The sequence below is a fragment of the Elgaria multicarinata genome, chromosome 2 (assembly GCF_023053635.1).
Source record: "Elgaria multicarinata webbii isolate HBS135686 ecotype San Diego chromosome 2, rElgMul1.1.pri, whole genome shotgun sequence".
Classification (NCBI taxonomy): domain Eukaryota; kingdom Metazoa; phylum Chordata; class Lepidosauria; order Squamata; family Anguidae; genus Elgaria; species Elgaria multicarinata.
The window spans coordinates 15,682,286-15,702,383 of record NC_086172.1 but is presented as its reverse complement, the minus strand read 5'-3'; the positions used below and the strand labels follow the sequence as shown (position 1 = coordinate 15,702,383).

Here is a 20,098-nt window from a genome sequence, read left to right as displayed (position 1 = left end):
GATCACTTATCTTATTCAATCTAACCGGGGTTAGGTACCACCTCCATAGGATTTTAAAATAATTCTCCTTTATTCTTACTGATAAACTTCTCAACACTCTTTGTTTCCATAGTCCCTCCCAGCTCTGTCGCCCTATTTGTATCTTCAAATCTGATTCCCAAACCATTTTCTCTGTATTCTCTCTAAACTCCTTCTCTAACAATATTTTATATATTTCACTCATTAATCCTTTTGAAACTATACTCCCTCCTTTCCCTTCCTCCTTACTTACTACTAATTCTTCAAACCTCGTCATCTTTCTGCACATTCTATTATCTTTAATCCACTTTTTATTCCATTGCTCTAATTGACCATATTCTAGCCAAGATAGCTTCTTCTCCTTTAACAAATTTTCCATATCCTCTCTTGTTTTAATATCTCTTACCCAATCTTTTAATCTTATTTTATTTTTCTCTTTTAATATTTTACATAATCTACCCTTTAGATCCTCTGGGAAATTCTTTAACATTATTATCGGTGCTAAGGGAGAGTTGCTCGGAAGCAGCTTCCCTTTAAATTTACTCCAAATTTCCCATTGAGTCCTCAGGAGTGGATTATCTATACTTCCAACCCACTTTCTTCCTCCGTCTTTAAAAAAAACATTCTCCAAATTCATCTCTACCTTATTTATGGTTTTTTCTTCCATCCAATATAAATCTCCTACTCCCATAATTGCTTCTACAACATGTCTTAATCTATTTGCTACGTAGTATAATTTTATGTTTGGGAGACCCATTCCCCCCCTTTTTTGGCTTAGGTACCAATTATTTTTATTCACTCTTGCTCTCTTTTCTCCATTACAATATTTATTAATAATATTTTGCCAACTTTTTATCTCGGTTTCTGATATTTTTATAGGTAACATTCTAAATACAAAATTAATTTTAGCTAATATCTTCATTTTTATTAAGGCTATTCTTCCGAACCAAGATAAATTTAATCTTTTATATTTCTCCAATTTCTCTAATACCTCTTTCTTTAACCTCGTTAAATTTTCCTTTTCAAGATTCTCTAAATTTTTTGTAATTTTAATTCCCAAATATTTAATCTCATTCTTAACTTTCAATTCCATTCCCTTAAATTCCCAATCCTTTTCTTCCTTCTTGGTATAGTTAAACAACATCATCTCTGATTTAGACCAATTTATTTTTAACCCTGTAATTTCCTCAAATTCCCTCAACTGATATTTAATTCTTTCTAATTTTCTTAATGGATTCTTAATGGTCAATAAAGTGTCATCCGCAAACATGTTTAACTTTATTTCCCTTACCTCTCCAATTCCTTCTAACTCTTCATCCTCCCTTAGTGCCTTCGCCAAAACTTCCATAACCATTACAAACAGGACCGGCGAGAGCGGACATCCTTGTCTTGTTCCTCTGGCTAGTCGTATCTTTTCAGTAAGTCCGTCATTTACCACCACTATCGCCGTATTTTGGGAATATAGCTGTTCTATTACATTTTTAAATTTATTTCCAAATCCCAATTTATCTATAATACTCTTTAGTGCCTGCCAGCTCACACAATCAAAAGCTTTAAAAATATCTAATGCCATAATACCTGCCTTAATATTTGCTTTTTTTATTACATTTATTACATTTAAAACTCTACCCACTAAATTATGCATATGCCTTCCTACCACAAACCCACATTGATCTGCTCCTATATATTCTGCCAAAAATTTATTTAGCCGTTTGGCCATAATAGATGTAAAAATTTTAGCATCCTGGTTTATTAAAGAAATAGGTCTATAAGAATCGGGATTAGTCAAATCTTTATCTGGTTTTGGGATCAGAATTATCACTGAATGTTCCCATGATTCAGGTATCTTCTCTCCTGATAATATCCTATTATAAAGTTCCATCAATTTTGGAACTAAACAGTCTTTGAAGACCTTATAATATTCTGGACCCAAACCATCTGCTCCCGGTGATTTACCAACTTTTAACTTATCAATAACCTCTTCAACTTCTCTTTGAGTTATTACTGACTCCATTAACTCCTTATATTCTAATTTTATTCCCTTCTTTATAAACCTTCCAATATACTCCTCCATCTTTTCTTGTTGAATTTCTTTACCCTTATACAATTCCTGATAGAATTCCTGAAAAATTTTTATTTTAGCTTTCATTGCATGACAATAATTCCCTCGGCTATCTTTCAATGTTTCTATCCCATTCCTCCCTTTTTCTTTTTGTGTGAGCTTGGCAAGCAACCTCGAGTTCTTATCACTGTTTTCAAAATATTCCCTTTTCATATACATTAAATTCTTTTGAATCTCTTCTATATTTAAATTTTCTAATTGTTTCTTCTTAGCTTGTATTTCCACTAATTTATATTTATCTTTAACTCGCCAATATCTTTCCTCCAAGTTTTTAATTTCTATCTCTAACTTTTCCTGTTCTGCACGTTGTTGTCTTTTTAAACTACATGTTTCTCTAATACAGATTCCTCTTGCTACAGCCTTCATGGTGTCCCAAATGACTGACCCAGCTGTTCCTCCTTTTTCATTAATTTCCCATGACTCCGACAGTTCCTTCCGAATTTTATCTACTATTTTATTATATTTCAATATCTTTGTATTCAGCTTCCATCTATATGCCTCTTTATAATCTTTCTTAACTGTAAATTCTAGACTTAACAAGGCATGATCAGTTACTTTTATTACCCCCATTTCCATTTTACAAATCCTCGTTGCAAAATCTTTTGAAACAAATATATAATCTATCCTGGAGTATGTATGATGAACTGGGGAAAAGTATGAAAATCCAGGCCTATTCCCGTTAAATAAACGCCACGAATCTAAATAATCATTTTCTTTTACTAATTTATTCAATATAGTCATATTGTTCCTCTTTTCAGCATTAGTGGGATTTGACCTGTCCCATTTATTATCCATAACCATATTAAAATCCCCAGCTAATATAACATACCCCTCCTTAAATTCTTCTATTTCTTTAAACAACTTTATAAAAAACTCTCTATGCCTCTCATTTGGGGCATAAACATTAATCAAAGTATAGACCTTTCCCTCAATTTTACCTTTTAACATAAGATATCTGCCCTTATCATCCTTTTTTACTTCTTCTAATATAAACCCACTTTTTTTTGAAATCAAAGTGGCCACTCCATTTTTTTTCGATGTCCCTAATGACTTTTCATAATAGGCTAACCACTTTAATTTTATCATATTCGAATTCTCGGAGCCTTGGTGTGTCTCTTGGACCATTATAATATCTGATCCCTCTTTATTAAGCATTTGTTCTATTCTCTTCCTTTTCACGACTGCCCCCAAACCTTTAACATTGAGTGTTGATACCTTTATCTTTTTATCCATAATCACCCTTTTGAAATCTCTTCCGATCCCTTGTGCTCAGCAGTTCAAACTTGCTTACATAAAAAAACAAACTCCATACATAAAACCCCCACCCTCCTACCCCAATCCCTCCTCTCCTACCTTCCCCCCCTCCCCACCCCCCCACTCTAATCCCCCCCCATATCCCCGTGAGTCTAGTACTCCAGCCATCTACTTTAAAGGGGGGGGGAGGCAGTGCTGCGCCTGGCCGGCAGGTTTCTATATTAGCATTTCTATTTGCAATTATCTCCAAACATAATTAACAATTCTCTTACTCTCCAGATGTCCCAGCCTCATTCCCTCCCCCACCCACTCCAGCCCCATTTGCTTCCCCATCCAGACCCAGCCTCTTCAGCAATTCTTTACCTTGATCCAATGAGGTTACTCTGTGTTCCCTCCTCCCATATGTAAATCTTAAGAAAACCGGGTAACCCCATGCGTATGGAATTTTGTTCTGCATTAACATTCCAGTTATTGGTTTAATACTCCGTCTCCAATTTAATGTATGTTGAGAAAGATCATTATAAATTTGCACTGCTTTGCCTTTATATTGTAACTGGGTCAAAGATCTCAATTCTTTCATGATTTGCTCTTTTTTATAATAGTTACCAAATTTCACCAAAATATCTCTAGTCCCTTTGTAGTTTTGCCCCCCCACGCGGTGGACTCGGTCCAGATCCGATCCATCTATTGGTATGTCAGGCATCAGCTCTTTGAACCAGTTCAGAATGATTTCTCTAAGATCTTCTCCTTGTATCTGCTTCAGCTGCTTTATTCGAATCGAAGATCTACGAGATTGGTCTTCCAAGGCGATCAGACGTAATTCCCATTCCTTAAATTGAATATTTGTTGATTTTTCAAAGGCCTCTTGCTTCTTCTGGTCCAATTCCGCTTTTGCCTCTATCTCTTTGATCTTATCCGAGTTTTCTGCAGTCTTATCCGAAAGAACACGCATTTGTTGTCTAAATTCATTCATTTGCAGATCCATTTTTTTAAAAATGATGATATTATTCTCTACAATAACTGCCTTAATTTCTGCTAGGGAGGGAAAGTTGCTGTCCATTGCTTTTCCCCCTTCAGCCATATTCTTTTCTTTATTTGGTACTGTATCCAAAGAAACTGGGTCTATAACTTCGTCTTCCTGGTCTGTTCCAGGGGCTGTATCTTCCAGGTGGGAGAGGTGGGTTAAATTATGATTTGAAGGTTTCTTTTTTTGTATATTCAACTTTTCCCACTTCTTAATCTTTTTTTTAATGTTGGACATAGGACCCTTCTGAGTAGGGCATAAATCTTAGAGCCCCCACTTCCTTAGCAACTTTTACTGGCTTCTCTTCTATGTGCCAAACACACCACCTTCTTCCCGAGGGGGAGGAAATATATTCAGTTCACAACAGCATTCACTAGAGGGGATCAGATCCAATCATTCACAGTTTCTCAAAATCCCACATCTCCCTCACAGAATGCTGTTTCTTCCCCTTCACCCCCCCCCTTCTCGGCACACCGCAAACAGCTTCCACTTTCCACTTTACAAAAATTACAGCAAACAACTTCAAAGCCAGTATTTCAATCTTTCCAACTTAAGATAAAGGATGAGAAGTGAGGATCGCTGTAAATCAGATCAACGTCTAACAAGCATAAGTTCTTTCTTTTCAAACTGCGACATCAATCATGTTACTTTCGGTTTCGCCTCTGCAGTTTATAAAGGCATTCCGTCAAGCTCACCTCATCCCATCGGCTCTTCTCAACACTTTCCAGCTCCGATAGCTTTTATAATCATTTCCTGTCGTTTGCTCAAAGATTTATGCCCATTAGAAAATAGATAATTGCTTTTTCCGGCAACGCCGCTCAGAGCCTCAGAAGAAACCTGCCACCGCCATGGCTGCCAAGCTCCGCCCCCTTGAAGCGCTTCCTGGTGACGGGATCCTTGTACTCCAGAAACTCGCCCATCTGTTTCTGGAGATGCCTGCATACAGTGATCACCTGGCTGAGGAGGGCAGCGCTAGTGCTCAGGGTCTCGGTGGCCTTAAGGAACGGCTTGAGGACCGCCACCAGCTGGGACATGGCCTCCCACTGCTGCCTGCCCAGTGGTGCCTGTAGGCCAATGTCCCTGACCCTGAACAAGTCGTGGATGGCACGCTGTTGCTCCACCATACGCTCCAGCATCAGGTAGGTGGAGTTCCAGCGTGTCACCACGTTTTGCACTAGCCTGTGCTGCTGGAGATTCAACTCCTCCTGCTTCTCCCGCAGCAATCAACTGCCCTTGACACTGTGGTGGAAATGCCCTGCCACCTTTCTGCAGCTCTCCAGGACATTATGGATACCAGCCAGGGGACCGAGTTTGGCCTTGTTGCCCATTCCAAGGCCTTCCCTCACCACCAGGTTCAAGACATGTGCGATGCAGCGGATGCCCTCAAATCCGCCATCGCACACCGCCTTCACCACATTGGCTCCCCTGTCCATGACCATGTAACCGCGGGTGAGCTGGTGCCCAGCTAGCCACCCATCCACCATGCGGTTCATGGCCTCCGTAATCTCCGCCACTGTGTGGGACCGGTCCATCACTTGCGTATGGAGGAGGGCCCAGCAGTAGCCCTCCTTGCCAGTCCCTTTAGTGCTGAATGCTTCCTGCCCCACGGCTGCCCACCAGTGAGCCATCAGGGATCGGTAAGCATGTGCTCCGCTCTCGCTGGACCAAATGTCCGAGGTGAAGTGCACCATCTGTGCCTCTGCCTGGCACAGATGAGCCAGCACTAACTCTCTGCAGGAACAGTACAGGGAAGGCACCACCCGCCTGCTAAGGGTGGTGCAACATGGCAGCTTGTAGTATGGAACCACAAGCGCCATCAGCCTCTTGAAGCCTGCGTTGTCAACGAGGCTGAATGGCTGGTCGTCCAACGCCACCATCTCACCGATGCAGGTGGTGATCTGGGTGGGCGTTGGAAAATGCCATCATGTGGCTCCATACTTCCCCCACCCAACTTCCCAATTAGACTACTGCAATGCCCTCTACACGGGGCTGCACTTGAAGATGACTCGGAAGTTTCAGCTAGTGCAAAATGCAGCAGCTAGATTGCTGAGTGGAGCATCTTACAGAGACCATATAACACTGGTCTTAAAGGAATTGCACTGGCTGCCTATACGCTTCCAGTCGGAATTCAAGGTGTTGGTAATGATGTTTAAAGCCCTAAATGGCTTGGGACCTTGATATTTGAGGGAGCGCCTCTCCTTATATCTGCCTGCCCAAGACCTGAGATCTGTTGGGGCAGCCCTTCCTCATGCCCCACCAACATGAGATATACACTATAGTGGGACATGGGAGAGGGATTTCTCTGTTGTGCCCCCCCCCCCCGGCTGTGGAATGGCCTCTCCCTGGAGGCCTAACTGGCACCGGCACAGGCTTCATTTCGGCGCCAGGTTAAGACACAGCTTTTTAACAAAGCATTTGATGGCTGCAGCCTACAGCCTGTCGTGTTTCAATTGGCTTTTACTGTTTTAAAATTCCATGCTGGTTTTAACATATTAATGGTTTAATTTGTTTTAGAACTGTATATTTATTGTTCTATTTTATACGTATTACTTTATCTTTACGACGCCCTGAAATCCCTGTGATATAGGGCGGGATATAAATGTTTAAATAAATAAATCAATACAACTGACACAGAGAGGGGCACTTCAGCCTCCCTGGCCAGTTGCAATCAGTCCCCTTGCCTACCAAATCCCATCAAGGGCCATCAACACTGTAGCAGAGAAAGAGATAAAATAAAACATTTTCCATCAGGCTACGTGACCCAACACCCACTAGTCCCTTTCTCTCTTGGACTCTCTTTGAAGCAGCCAGCCATTCTGTACAAGCAGGAGAGAGTAAAGGAGGGAGACACTGTTCCATTGACTTGTTTTTAGGGATGGGTGTACTGTGCGATGTAAATAGTTTTTCTGGCTGTGTTAGGAGCAGCTGCTTACCATGACTGTTTTGGATCATTCAGATCAGGGCAGGATCTACACTATTCATTACACCGTTGTTTAAGTGCATTGTTGAGTCCTCCCTTGCTACGTTACAAAATGCAACTTGAGCCCAGTCAATCGAAATACCTTTTCTTCTATCGTTTTACCCGGGCACGCTCTTCTTTAGAACGTTCTTCATTATGCTCATACCGGCTCTGAAGTAAACCTCCTTCTTCCGGTGACTCTGAGCTAGACCTGCCGGGATAAGCCGGCAGGGAGGTGGGGCGACGCATAGGGACGAGGGAAGCCCTGCAGCGTCTTAAAGGGGCCATGTGCGCCCCGAAAGATAAGCGGTTTTTTAAAAAAATTAAGCCTCTGTCCCCTCTTTCACCGCCCCCCCTCCCCCTCCCCCTCGTCGCGTTGTGCCAGCTCTCCCTCCCCTAGAAAAGCCCTCACTTGTCCTAATCAGGAAGCAAAGACCATGGTCACGAGACATGACTTTGAAAGACGGCATTGAATACAACGAAAGGTTGGGGCACATTGTTAGTTTTAAAACGATTTTAACAGAAAGTGGAACGGTTTTAAAAGTCAGAAGAAACGTAACAACAACAGCATCACGTGACTGCTGATGTCATCTCTGCCAACTTGTTACGTTTCATCTAGACAAGTGTAGACGGGTTGCTGCTCTCCTTTAAAGAAGCTTGAAGTAGCAGAAGCCATGCAAGCTGGACTCATGCCTATGATGGCTGGTTAGGTCAACTGGGGCCTTAGCTAGACCTAAGGTTTATCCCGGGATCATCCTGGGGTCAACCCTGTTCATGTAAATGACACACAGGGGATCCCGGGAGCAGGCAGGGACGACCCCGGGATGATCCCAGGATAAACCTTAGGTCTAGCTAAGGCCTGGGAGAACATAATGGAGTTTTGGTTAGAATATTTAAAGGCTTCCTGAGGGAGGGTAGCCTCTGTCAAATTTTAAAGGAGGCAATGGTGTATCTTTTTGAACAAGGAATATCTGGGTAAACTTGTTAGATCTCTTAGGGCACAATCCTATGTATGTTTAGACTGAAAAAAACAGCAACTCCTAAAACTCCTAGCATGCTGGGGGTGGTTTATGACTTTTTTTTTGAACACCTTAGTGTTTTTGATACAGTGGAACACACTGTTCTTTTTGGCCATTTCAAATTGGAGGAAGGTGTTTCAGGGAGAAAGATCCAGTGGTTTTTCCTTTTGTGTCAGAGAGTTGCCATGTCAAATCCTGAGTGTCATCACCAAAGCCATTCAGTGCCAATATAAAGCCATTGAAAGCCCCCTTCAAGATGGAACCTTGCTACACTGATCCATAGTTTTGTAACTTTTAGGCTTGAATGCTGCCTGTGTGGTGCTATCCTTGAAGATGATTCAGAAACTTTAATTGGTCTGTGGCTGACAATTCAGTCTTATCCTGCATCAACTACACCGGTTACCTACTGCTTCTGGATGCAATTCAAGCCGCACAGCCTGGGACTCACATATCAGAAGGACCACCTTTTCTCACACTATACACTCATTCCATTCACACACCCGTTGAAACTGGGTCAGTAGGCACTGCTTGTACTTCTGTTGCTACGACAGGCGAAAGCTATGACATCTAGGAGCAGTTCCTCTTAATCTTTTCAACATTCTGCCTGCAGATGGGAAATCTACAATTTACTAGGGTTTTGGAAAGGCTATAAACCTTTCTTTTTCAGCAGGCATGTGGATGATTTGATTTGTTTCGCGGGTGGTTTCCTGGTGTCCTGATTTATTGTTAGTTGCTGTACTTTAGGATTTAGGTTTTGTAGTTGCTTTGTTAACCTTATGGAAAAGTGGTCTATAAATATTATAATTAAGAACCAAATAGGTGTCATCAATGTCTGCAAGCTTCTCTGGGTTTCATTACATTATACATTTATTTTTAGTGTTTTTCATTTGATGCAAAGAATCAGAGCACCACACAGAGAGAACAATAGCAGCCATGCACTACAATAAGTAAGTGGCAGCTGGAGAAAACCAGGCAAGAAAGTTACCAGAGTAATGTAGGTCTTTTTAAAGTGTGACACGAAGGACATCTTTTTAGTCTCGAATGCATCACAGATGAAAACTGATATGTTGCAATCCCTGACACACTTTGCGAGCAGTAAGTCCTATTGAACTCAGTGGGGCTTATTTCTGAGTAAATATTCATAGGATTGTACTGTTAATGTGGTAACTCATAGAATCCTAGAGTAGTAGAATCGGAAGGGGCCTACAAGGCCATTGAGTCCAACCCCCTTCTCAATGCAGGAATCCACCTCAAAGCACCTCTGACAGATGGTTGTCCAGCTGCCTCTTGAAAGCCTCTAGGGTGGGAGAGCCCACGACCTCCCTAGGTCATTGGTTCCATTGTCATACTACTCTAACAGTCAGGAAGTACAAAAAAAAAGCCATTTTAAACCAAATGTAGTTTCTAGTCAATGTATTTTTTTTTTCATTTGATCTACAGAGCAGGGGCTACAAACATTTTAAAAATTGCATCTTGTATATAAAGCTTGAGACAGATCAGTATTTGGTAGTATCTGATAAATTACTGTATCCAGTGTGAAACCTTTCCCTTGCAAAGTTCATATGCAAGTGTTCTTCAAAGGATTATCGTTGAAAATAAAAACCTGCTTGTGTAGGCTGTTTATAAGAAAACAGATTCAGATCTATACCACTACAAATCTGTATCAGTTATATACAATAACTCCCATGGCTTCCACTAGTAAATTCTGAGACACCTAGGTACTAAGAATCCTCCAGTCAGGATTCCTAGCCCTCCTCGGAACAAAAGTTCCCAGGATTTCCTGGTAGGTGTGTAACTGTCTAAGCAGTTTTCGGCTGCAATTGTAGGCACACTAACTTGGGAAAAAGCCTCACTGAACATGGTGGGTAAATTCGTGAAGGATCATGGTTTTGAGATAAAAGTCTGCTCTTCTGTAGCATAACTATGGCCACAGCTAGACCTAAGGTTTATCCTGGGATCATCCAGGGTTCGCCCCTTCCTAAGCACTGGATCCCCTGTGTGTCACCTAGATGAACAGGTTTGACCCCTGGACGATCCAGGGATAAACCTTAAGTCTAGCTATGGCCTACGTCTTTAATCTCATCAAGAATTCAAGGTTGTCTCAGATAAGCAGTGAAAACACACACATATTTTATCCAATGAACACTACTTCCCATCCTTCCTTGTAATTTAATGACTGACATAAAACCAATTTTCCTCCCGCCGAAACTGTGGAAAATGGTTTATTTGAACAAATCTTGAAATGAACAACTGTCAGTAAAACACAGGAATAAAATAAAATGAAATGGTAAAATGAATATTGATTACAAAACAATAAAAGCCACAATCTTGAAAAAAATCCTGTTTTTTTTTTTTTTTTTACAAGTATACTGAATTCATAGCAAGAGCACCATTGGAAATACTGAATTCAACCTGTCCAAACCAATTCCCAACTTTAAATACACTTTTCGGGAATGACTTGTAAACTGGCTTCCCCAACATTTTGCCCTCCAGATATTTTGACTACAACTCCCATTATCTCTAACCACTGGCCATACTTGCTGTGGCTGATGGTAGTCCAAAACATCTGGAAGGCACCAGGTTGGGGAAGGCTGGTGTAAACAAACCAACAATGTAAACCTCAGCCTGTGGATGCCAGGTTGAGGTAGCACCCATGTTGACTATCACAGTGGAAAGGATCGGGCCCTCTGAAGTCAAGATGCCCAAACGTTGTTGTTGAATAAGTCATTTGTCGCTTCCTCCATATGTAGATTCTAGTTTGGGTGAGATGCTGTTGGTTTAAATCTTGTTGTTAACATAACTGGCTTTGAGCTGGATTGCAAACCTGAAGTTACCACTTTAATAACCTCCACAATGGAGAGCAATAGGTATCTCAAGAAGCAGCCCATATATTTTTGAGGACAAAATCATCTTTCTGGAGCTGACTTGTCTGAACAATAATCACTATTCAATATCTTTCTTGTTACAAAATAAAAGAACAGCCAAGTTTTGAAAATAGTAATTTTAGCAGTGAGATAGAGGGTTATTTTATTCTATGAAGAAGATCCTAATATCTGCGCTAAATGTGCTATCAACCTCAGAAAAGAGGATAGTGCATTTAAACTTCCTTATCAGCCCAGTTTATCTGTGAGATATGATTTGAAAATAGTCTTTTCAGAAAACTATTGACTAAGGCAGGAATAAATCAACCCTACATTCCCCCCTGCAGGTTAGAAGACTTCATCCACAATAAAGAAAACAGGGATGGACAGGGATGGATATAACATTTCTTGAGAGAAAGGATGCAAGTGGGCTATGTATGGTTTTCTATAAAAACATGGGTTCCATTGGTTGCTAACATTTTATTTTTGAAAACATAGAATCTATATATCCTGCTTCTCTATGCTCCACCTCCTCAGTCTACGGCTATTTTTCTGGAGACAGTTTGATAGAAGACGCCCCTCAGCAGAGACTGGTAATCAGGCACTCTGAAAAGATGGCGCTCTCCATAGGCCACGTCATATTCAGCCGTTTTTCCAGTGACAAGAACACGTATATTGGGCTCGTTGGCTTGAGTGCCAACCACTAGTACATAAATTTCAATGCCTGCCTGTTGGGCCTCCTGAACCGCCCTCTCAATGGCACTTCTGGTGATGCCTTGAGAGTTGCCATCAGAGAAAACCAACACTCTCTTCTTAGCACCAGAACGTGAAGACTGCCGATACAGGTTGGTAACGTAGTTCAGGGCTGCATTCACATCTGTGGCATCATTAATGAATTCCATTTTTTCGATAGTATCAGCAATCACTGTGTAATTCTGTTCAAACTGTGCTTCCAGTTTCTGCTGGGCTTTTCCACTGTACTGGATGACAGAGATGCGCACGGTGTTCTCTGCAGGTTTGGCTGCTGTCAGGAATCGTTCTGCAAGGCGTTTCACAAATTTCTTGGTGGTATCAAAGTTACGGCTTCCAACACTGGTAGAACTATCCACAAGGAGTGTGAGATCCACTGGGCCAGCAAAAGAGACTGAAAAGAGAAGACATATTTTCTAATAACTCTGCACTGAATGTTCTATAGTTGGCAATGAGTTGCTTCCAATGGCTGTGCAAGCAGACATAAGAGCTGTGCTAGATCAGACCAAGGGTCCATCAAGTCCAGCATTCTGTTCACATAGTGGCCAACCAGATGCCCCCAGGAAACCTGCAGGCAGACATGAGTACAATAGCAACTCTCCCATTCACGTTTGCTAGTAACTGGTGAACACAGGCATCATGTAGCTATCAAGGCTAATAGCCATCAATAGCGTTATCCTCCATGAATTGGTCCAATCCCCTTTTAAAGCCATCAAAATTGGTGGCCATCACTACATCTCGTGGTAGCAAATTCCATAGTTTAACTATGGACTTTGTGAACTTTAATCTGCCCTGAATCTCTCACCAATCAACTTCACCACCCTTACTGTTCTGGATGCCCCTCAACCTCTGGAGAGGTTTTCCAGAAGGAGGGGGGGGGAGAGGAGAAGGGAAAGATTGTTTGTACAAGCTGTCTTCCAGTTGTGCAGCCATTGAATACAACCCAATACCAGCACAATACATTTAGGGAGTAGGGATTGTCCTGTTGGTATACAATGGTCTCTGTAAATTACATAATAATTTTTTTGTCAGAGAAGAAAAATGGGCAGGTTAAAAGCTATGGGTTGATACTAGGGATGTGCTCCGCTCCGATTAGGAGCGTAGAAGCAGTAGCGGATTGGCCTGCTCCGCCTTACCCAGAGGCGGAGTAGGAGCGGACCGCGGACCCCCTAGAAGCAAGGCGAAGAGAAGCGACCATTTTTCGGAGCTCCGAGTTCAGTCGGAGCGCTCCGGTCGCCATCTTGAAAACATTTCGCCATAGGATTGCATTGCGGCAAATAATCGCGCATAACTACGTTGTTTTTGAAGCTATCGTTCTGGAAATTCTTGTGCACAGAGAGTCGTGGATGGGGGTCATTTTGAGACCACTCTCACCTCTCTGCGTGCTGTGGTTCACGTGCAATATTTTTTTAAAAATCGGGTCAACCGCGGGGCTCAAACTGCGTTTCGGCTTTTCGCCCATAGGATTGCATTGAGGGAAAGAATCGGGGATAACTGGGGGGGGGTTTAAGCTATCGTTCTGAAAATTCTTGTGCACAGAGAGTCGTGGATGGGGGTCATTTTGAGACCACTCTCAACTTTCTGCGTGCTGTGGTTCACGTGCAATATTTTTTTAAAAATCGGGTCAACCGCAGGGCTCAAACGGCGTTTCGGCTTTTCGCCCATAGGATTGCATTGAGGGAAAGAATCGGGGATAACTGGGGGGGGGGTTTAAGCTATCGTTCTGAAAATTCTTGTGCACAGAGAGTCGTGGATGGGGGTCATTTTGAGACCACTCTCAACTTTCTGCGTGCTGTGGTTCACGTGCAATATTTTTTAAAAAATCGGGGTTTGGGTTTTTTTTTTTTATTATTATTATTTTTTTGGAAGCGATGACAGGCACATTCAACTCCCAATCCTGATGAGAATTCATCTCCTCAGAAAGCATCCTCCTCCAATCCCAGCGTTGGAGGGGGGACTAAGGCAGACCCACCCTGAGAACTTTCTGTTTTGTGTCTCTTTGTGGGTTGGCGTTCGTGGAGGGAACACTTACTTAGCTAGTGCTCCTGCTTTGGAGATAGATTAATTTAATATAGGTTTAGTTTGGCGCGTGTGTGTGTTTGTTTGCTTCTTTCTGACTTGTAGCTTAGTTTGCCCTGTGTTTTCCCCTTACTTTGATTTAATATAAACTTTATTTTTGAATTTTGGAGTGTGTGGTTGGGTTGGTTGCCCCCCCCCTTCCCTGTATTAAAGCCTGACTGTTCTGCTTTTGTGAAAGCTTTCTTTTGAAAGCATACACACACTTTTTGTCCCATTTCCCTACATTTATATTCTTAAACATATTTTATTATATTCTTTCACATAGTCCATTAGTATATATTCTCATACATATTATATTAGTATTCATATTTTGTTCTTCTTATAGTAGTGGTTGGTTCTTTTTCCCCCTCCCCTCTCTTAAATCCTGATTGTGTTTCCTTCTATCTTCTATATACCAAATATACCAAAAAAATTGGATTCTCTTTTTCTTCTCTGTGTAACTTCGACGGAGTGGGCTGCTTTTGTCAAGTTCAACAGGCAGCCACAGATTGAGCATTTTGGGGAAAGCATACGCACACCATTTCCCTATTCTTAAACATATTATTATTATATTCTTTGACATAGTCTTAGTAGTCTATTAGTATACATTCTCATACATATTAGTAGTAGTATTCATATTTTGTTCTTCTTATAGTAGTGGTTGTCCCATTTCTTGTCCCATTTCCCTACATTTATTAGTAATATTCTAAAACATATTATTATATTCTTGTAGATATTCTTAGTAGTATATTCTCATACATATTAGTAGTAGTATATTTTATTGTTCTTGTCCCATTTCCCTACATTTAAACATATTATATTCTTCTTATACATATTCTTAGTAGTACCTTATACATAGTATTAGTAGTATTAATATTTTGTTAGTCATCATGAAAAGAGAAAGCAGGCGTGCTGAAAGCAGCAAGGCTCAGTCTGCCAGCAGGGCTTCCTCTCCTCCTGTGAAACTCAAACGGGCAACTCCTTGGCTGACTGCTCCAAAACAGAAGCAGGACAAGCAGCAGGCAGAGCCACTCTCTTCTGCAACTTGTGCCCGGCGTTCTCTTTTTGAGGGTGGGAATGGGAAAAGTGCCCGTTTGCAAGAGGCACGTGGCAGCAGTGCCATTAGAGGAGGAGGAGTATCCCCAACTCCTTCATTCTCCTTTCAGCCCACGAGCCCGCTGATGGACCTAGACGAGGTCCTCAGCACAGTGGAGGGGGGGGAGGAGGAGGAGGCGGTGGGCCTCCAGGATGTGGGGGCTGAGGAGGAGCAGCAGCAGGCCGAGGCTCTCTCCCCAGTCTCATCCCACACCCCTGTTTCTGTGGCAACACCAGAGAGCTCAGGCGGGCAATTGGTGGTGTCACCACAGAAACGAAAGACAAGCATCGTGTGGGACCACTTTGAGTTGGGAGCGGATCCCCGCTTTGCTGTCTGTCGCCACTGCAAACTCAGCCTAAGCAGGGGTTCATCGACAGGGCATTATGGAACCAGCAGCATGAAGATGCATCTTCATAGGCAGCACCAGGCGATCTTGCTGGGGAAAGAGGCGGGCAAGGCGACTGGTTCCAGGGGAAAGCCGAAGGCTGCTGCTGGCACTGCCACTCTAAGCTCTCCATCTCCCATCCCCACAAGGGTTAGGCAGGCAACCCTGCAGGACATGGGGTGGGGGAAGTATTGACCCACAAGATGGCGTTTTCCAATGCCCACCCAGGGTGCTACTGTGTTGGGGCATCTGCCGGGACTGACTCCTCCCCAATACTAGATCTATGACATGTCACTCTGCCTGCCCCTCTGCTAGCCTGTCCTCCTCGGTGACCGACTCGCTGGGATGGTTTGCGTTTGCAATGCGTGACTAACTGCAATGCTGGCTTAGAAACCAGCCATCACTTCCTTGTGCCCCCAGAAATGCCCGCAGCCTGCCTGCCTGCCTGCCCGCCTCCCCCGGGGTGCTGCTGTGGTGGGGCATCTGCCAGGACTGACTCCTCGCCTACTCTGCCTGCCTCTCTGCCCGCCTGGTGCCTGGTTTGCTCCCAATCGTCCTCCTCTGTGCCCCTCAAGGCGTAACTGCTGGCTTAGAAAGAAACAACCAGCCATCTTTGCCTCACTTTGCGCCCACTTATGGGTTGGTTTGCTATGCGTTAGTGCTCAAGCCATCCTTGCGGCACTACAATGCATGCTGCCTGCCTGCTTTCCATTGATGGTGCTATATAAATAAATAATAATAATAATAATAATTCTCCCCTTCCCGCCTTGCAGCGATGGTGTATGTGTCTTGCTTTGACTAAGGGGAGAAGTCCTTCCTGCGCTCACTTAGACTTTATCAAATTCAATAATCCCTTTTTCAAATGTGCCAGAAGATTTAGGGTTATCTCGTGGCATGTTGGGATTGCCTTGGAACTGGCCCCATTGAGCTGTCTGCAATTGCAACTTTAAATCCCTGACATACTGGAGTGTTCAAATTTCAAAAGTTCCCCTAACATCAGGGGATGATGGGATTGCCTTGAAACTTGGTGTCCATGGGGACACATGGGTAAGCTGTCATGGGACCAAAGGATAGGTTTCTAACGTGCAAATTGACGTAGTTGTAGAATGGGACTTGATTTGGGGTGAGTTAAAAAGTTTAAGCCGCGCCAAAAATCAGGGGATGATGGGATTTGCTTGCAACTTGGCGTGCATGTGGACACATGGATAAGCTCTCCTGGTGCCGAGTTTGAGGTTTCTAACATGCAAATTGACGGAGCTATCCCAAGGGGTGTGAATGGGGTGCCCGATTTTCATAAATTCCCCAAAAATCAGGGGATGATGGGATTGCCTTGAAACTTGGCGTGCATGTGGACACGTGGATAAGCTATCATGGTGCTGAGTTTGAGGTTTCTAACGTGCAAATTGACGTAGTTGTAGAATGGGACAATTTGGGGTGAGTTAAGCCATGCCAAAAATCAGGGGATGATGGGATTTGCTTGCAACTTGGCGTGCATGTGGACACATGGATAAGCTCTCCTGGTGCCGAGTTTGAGGTTTCTAACATGCAAATTGACGGAGCTATCCCAAGGGGTGTGAATGGGGTGCCCGATTTTCATAAATTCCCCAAAAATCAGGGGATGATGGGATTGCCTTGAAACTTGGCGTGCATGTGGACACGTGGATAAGCTATCATGGTGCTGAGTTTGAGGTTTCTAACGTGCAAATTGACGGAGCTATCTAAAGGGGTGTGAATTAGGGTTATGGGAGGTGCGTTAGAGGGTAGAGCCGCGCCAAAAATCAGGGGATGATGGGATTTGCTTGCAACTTGGCGTGCATGTGGACACATGGATAAGCTGCCCTGGTGCCGAGTTTGAGGTTTGTAACATGCAAATTGACGGAGCTATCCCAAGGGGTGTGAATGGGGTGCCCGATTTTCAAAAATTCGCCAAAAATCAGGGGATGATGGGATTGCCTTGAAACTTGGCGTGTGTGTGTATACGCCCATGAGGTGTCATGGTGCCAAACGTGAGGTTTCTAACTTCAACGGAAAAAAAGTTGTTTACTTTTTTAGCTTTCAATGCAAGCCTATGGGGGGGCAAAAACGGAGCGGAGCGGAAGTGGGCGGAGCGGGGGCGGGGCGGAGCGACCCGCTCCGAAAAATGGCGGATCTGCAAGTGAAGCGGAGCGGGGGGTCCGTGCACACCCCTAGTTGATACTGATCCAGACTTTGTTGAAATGATGTGCCGCTAGTAAAGCTCTCAAACATCTGATCTCAGCTGTAGGCCACGTAAGACGGTTGGCATTGCCCAGTGAGTCCTGGGGTTATCCAGGCTCTGTTATAATTGTGAATGTTTTAACTGTTGTAAATTACAGCTTTCCTTCAGAGACTGAGGGTCATACAATGTATAAGAAATGTTGCATAACTAACACAAAAGATGCATGTGTGTTTGTGTGTGTGAGAGAGTGAGAGAGAATGAATAGGTGATATGAAAATAAGGAGACTGTGAAAGAAAGGGGGAAAATGACCATCAAGGGCTCGGCTCCACGCCCGGCTCACCTGAGTGGGGGGGGGGCAGTTGCAGGTGGCGGTGGCAAGGACAGGGTGCGGAGGCTCGCCATTGGTGGCCTCCATATGGTGCCACCAGTACGGGGAGGGGACTGAGAGTCTTTATAGGCCTTCTCGCCCCTCCCAGCCGCCTCTTTTGCTGCACAGCCGCTGGACACAACTTACATGTTCCTGCAGCCGATTCTATGTGGAGAAGAGGGGGCACGGTCACCACGGTGGTGAGGGAGATGAGCAGTGGGGGAGAATGTGCAGTGGCTCGACACTGGACTTCCCTGGGCCGCAGGTTTGGTGGGTGGACCGGCCGGTCCCCCTGAAAGGCTGCACAGTGGGTGGGCCCATCCAGGCCCACAGGGGCAATACCCGCCTTTTAGGCCGATAGCCAGTGGCATCTCCGCCTGTGACTGCTGCAGCTAGCCCACTTGTGTGGTGCTTTCTTTCTTGGGAGGCTTTGGTGAGCCCACTTGTGGATCCGGGGCTCGCTCCTCCCATTGGGTAGGCTGACCCCGCCCATGGCACCTACCATTTAGAAGCAAGAGGGAGCTTTTTGTGGGTAGGCCGCTGTTTGGTGGCACTCCTGCCCGTGGCTACAGCCTCAGGTGTGCCAGGGAGTTTCTCTCGCTGGGCCAAGTCGCCCACGTGTGCTGGATTCAAGGGGCCTTCCCCTGGAAGTGGGTTACTGACCCTGAATGCTCTTCTGGCAGTCCCTGCTCCTGCACCAACCCCATTGTCTGGGCAATCTTCTCTAGTGCAAGGTGAGCAAAATGCAAGCACAGCTGAGGCACCTCAGCAGGCCATGGGTGCCTTCCCTCCTTGGTTCACAGGGATAAGTTGGACGCTTGCAAACACAGGCAATGCCCTAGTGTCTGTTTCCCAGGCGGTCCCTGCAGGACCCACTCATACTGCTTCTGTTTCACCTACATCAGCAAACAACACTGTAGATCCACTGGGGTCTTCCTAACACACAAGCAGGGCCTCCTTTTACTTTGGCCGGCTCAGACACGGGTGGAATGGTGGGCGCCACCTCCTCTGGAGCCCGTAAATCAGTCACAGATCCAGCCACACATGAATTAGCACTGCAACAGTTGCCATCTGTAACCACTGCGTGTGCTTTGGTGTAGCGAGGTCCAGTCAGATCCTCCAGAATACGCAGTGCAGATTCCAATTGTGCCATCAGGGACCCATATGCAGGCGCAGATCGGGACGTAATCCCCACGGGAAGCTCATCCGCTGCCCTGGGGTATCACTTGCTGCCTGCTACAAGGGACAAGGGTTTGAAAGGTGACTATGTGGACCTTTCCCCCTTGCTTTCAGGAGAGCAACGACAAGGACAAAGTAGTTGACGAAGCGGCAGAGAGGTTGAAGAAAAGAGTAGCCAGAACCTGGGCAAATGGGTTGCCTGGCTTTCTCATTTATATGGGTGTTGTGCAACAATGCTTTCTGGAGAAGGGTGGTATTCTTACAAAATATCTCGATATGATTTATTGAGCATACACAGAATACGAGGGCAGATCCTGGCCGGCCTACGATGAATCCTTTCACCACCAAACTGCATTTGACTGTTCCCTGAGGTGGGATGTCAAGGACCATGACTTTTGGTTGCAGTTCATGACACCTGCAAGGCAGGGCTTCGGTGATTTGGTTGACAGTGGCCATATTGTGGCTAAACAACCCGCCACTACCTTCAGGGTGAGCGCAAGGCAGGTGGTTCAACACCACCCACTTCGCTGGGAGTTTAGTGCCTGGGGCATATGCACCCGCTCTCCATGCAGGTACCAGCATGAGTGCCCAGTCTGTGGTGGCCACCCTCCAGCCTCAAGCTGCCCCAGGACCAGGGATGGGTGAGGTACCAACAGGGAAGGACAAGGACCTAGGAAGCCTGGTGGGCAACAGCCACCTCCCAAAGGGCCCCAGCCCAGTTAAAACTGAACCTCTCCAACGACTATTGGCACGCTATCTGCTGCAACAGGATGTGGCTTTTTTGGAACTTGGTTTCATAGAGGTTTTT

The 20,098-nt window shown here is 44.4% G+C and overlaps 1 protein-coding gene across 1 annotated transcript in view; it reads right to left on the bottom strand.

Moving 5' to 3' along the window:
• Positions 1 to 10,572: 10,572 nt before the first annotated feature.
• COL6A1 (collagen type VI alpha 1 chain) overlaps positions 10,573 to 20,098 on the bottom strand; it is a 78,315-nt gene continuing 68,789 nt past the window's right edge. Inside the window, exon 35 of the mRNA XM_063116063.1 lies at positions 10,573 to 12,401. Coding sequence (XP_062972133.1) covers positions 11,791 to 12,401 — 611 coding nt within the window. The 3' untranslated portion in view covers positions 10,573 to 11,790. The remainder of the gene's footprint in view (positions 12,402 to 20,098) is intronic.